Source organism: Emys orbicularis, chromosome 20 (assembly GCF_028017835.1).
Source record: "Emys orbicularis isolate rEmyOrb1 chromosome 20, rEmyOrb1.hap1, whole genome shotgun sequence".
Taxonomy (NCBI): domain Eukaryota; kingdom Metazoa; phylum Chordata; order Testudines; family Emydidae; genus Emys; species Emys orbicularis.
In genome coordinates, this window is record NC_088702.1 from 10,452,959 (window position 1) to 10,455,501 (window position 2,543).

The 2,543-nt window shown below is 57.1% G+C and overlaps 1 protein-coding gene across 1 annotated transcript; it reads right to left on the reverse strand.

Annotated features, from left to right (window-relative positions):
• Positions 1–355: 355 nt before the first annotated feature.
• Positions 356–1,663, reverse strand: LOC135892552 (interferon-inducible GTPase 5-like). The gene has a single exon (XM_065420354.1). The coding sequence runs from the start codon at positions 1,661–1,663 to the stop codon at positions 356–358; it is 1,308 nt and encodes a 435-aa protein (XP_065276426.1).
• Between the last annotated feature and the right edge of the window lie 880 nt (positions 1,664–2,543).

Here is a 2,543-nt window from a genome sequence, read left to right on the forward strand (position 1 = left end):
ACCAGAGTTACTCGTGGTTTACAATGGAGTATTTACAACAGAGTTATGCCCATTTTACAATTAGGTGTTTACTGATAGTGGCGATACCCCCAGTTTATGACAACATATTTACAATGGATTTACGGTTTGCACCAGTGTCAGTGAGAGCAGAACCAGATCTGATATTTGAGGTTTAAAAAGCAAAGTAACTGCAACAGAATCTTTAGAAATTCATTGCTGTATTTTCTATCCAGCTAGGGAATGAAATTCTGACATTTGGTAGGAAGCTCGGGGGATTTCCTGGGGATGTCGGGGTCCTGTCTCCACTTTCCCTCCCTAGAAGGTGTCTTGATCTTTCTCTCTCCTCCTCTCTGGCTCATTTCTCAGCATCCACCTCGAAGGCTTTGATCAGCACCCCCTGGACACTGGCAGTCACCTCATCCATGAAACTCCTCAGCATCTTGTAAGTGGTGGCAAAAGACAGTGCTCCAGATGCCATGGAGCCCAGCACAGGGACAGAGCGCAGCACCTCCTTGGATAGCTTTGGCACCTTGCCACCTGCCTGTATCAGCAGCTGCACCACCAGGCTGTTGGATATCTCCTTGGCCAGTGGTGCCTTGATAACAGCCTTCAACTGTCCCACCGGCTGCCCCACTTCTGCTGCCAGCTTCTCCAGAGAGTCATCATCCAGGCCAAAGCTCTTGCAGTAACCTTGCAGGGTCCTGGCCAGGATGTCCACATCGCAGGAGATCAGGAGCCCTGGGATGGGAGCGGCGTGGACACCGCAGGCCACGGTGGAGATCAGCCACATCTGCTTCAGCATGGCAGCCTTCTTCTTCTCCAGGATGTGCAGGGAGATGTTGGGCAGGGCCATCAGGAAGGCGTGCCGCTTGTGGTGGCTCAGCTCCCTCTCCAGCGTCTCCCCCAGGAGGTGGAAGTCGTATTTGCTGAGATCAAAAGCTGAGAGGAGGAAGACCTGGGGCGAGCGGATGCCTTGGGCCCGCAGACCCTCCAGGCAGTTCTGCCGGATCTCCTGCAGCACCCCCACCTCGCTGTAGCTGGATGGCCGGCGCCTGAGGGAGGAATCCAGGTCTACATCCACCTTGGAGCGGACGAAGTAGAAGTTCTTGTCCATGGCCTGGATGTGGCGGGCCAGAGCGGCATGGTTGGCGGTGAAGCGCTGCGAGGCGATGATGAAGAAGATGTCGTAGCGCGAGAAGCCGACCTGCTCCAGGTAGGCGTCGGGGTGGAAATTGGGTGTGCCGATCCCCTGCAGGTCCCAGATGGTCACGTTGGGGTACCGGGGATGCTGGTATGGAGTCGGCTCCCTGGTGGTCTCCACCACACCAGTGCAGGCAGCACCTGCATCCTCATCGCCCAGGCCCCGCAGGGCGTTGACAAAGGACGACTTCCCGGAGCCGGTCTCGCCCGTGATGCCCACATCCAGCTGGATGCTCTCCAGCGACTCCAGCATTTCCTGCAGCCTGGAGGCCACTCCGGCGAGGTTCCCCTCCTCAAAGGCAGCTTTCAGGGCCTCCAGCTCCTCCCTTGACAGCTTGATGATGCCCTCACTGCTCTGTGAGGCCATGTTGGCTCCGGCAAGCTGCTGCAGCCCCTGTCTTACAGAGGGAAAGGCCAGTTCTTGTGTGAGTTCCTGGGAATGCTGAACCACTGAAACCCTCATCTAGGTCTTTGTCTCTGGGCAGCTCCTCCCGGAGACCCAGCCCCATCCCATCCTTCATCTTCTCTGGCCTGGCCAATGGCAGCTCCCTCCCCTCTGACCTCCCATGAATCCAGTTCCCCCTCAGTTGAGATTCCCACCCTGGCCTCCATCTCCTCCGGCCTAGGCTATCGCAGCTCCTGCCTCTCCCTCGCTTCCTGACCTCCCCTCGGCTGGGATCCCCCACACACCCCCAGCCTCTATCTCCTCTGGCCTGTCCTATGGCTGCTCCCACCCCTCTGGCTTCCCAGAGCATCAGACACCAGCATGGGCTGGCTGGGGGGAAGGGCGTGGGCTTGAAGCAAGAGCAGAAGTGAAGCCATTTCTGCTGCACCAAAGAGTCGTGTGAGGTAATGAGCAAGGAGGAATCTTTCACCAAGGCCAGCCCATGCTGGTGTCTGATGCTCTGGGAAGCCAGAGGAAGTTGGTGACTCCCAGTGGGGCTGAGAGAAGATGGAAGCTGAGGGTAGGACTGAGCAAAGATCCCTTACTCTGACAGTTACATTATTAAAGGTGAAAGTCCCACCCGGCTCTAACCACTAGACCCCACTCCACTCCCAGAGCTGTACATCAAACTCAGGTGTCCTCACTCCCAGCCCCTCAGTTCCCTCACCCACCTGCCCTCCCCACGAAGCTCTGGGTGCAGAGACGGTTCTGGCTGGGGTTGTTTAATACACCAGGGAACCAGCTTCTGCCCACACCTCAGAGCGGGTTACTCCCATTCACACCGGGCTGGCCTCTGTCCTCGGCTCTGCCCGAGGGTCCCCCAGTATCTTATCCCCAGGTGTGTCTGCCATGGAATATGATCACATCTTATAGCCACATGCTGATTGGCTGACTGTGC

Excerpts from the sequence above, each read along its gene's own strand:
- LOC135892552 (XM_065420354.1), bottom strand. The coding sequence starts at position 1,663 with ATGAGGGTTTCAGTGGTTCAGCATTCCCAGGAACTCACACAAGAACTG.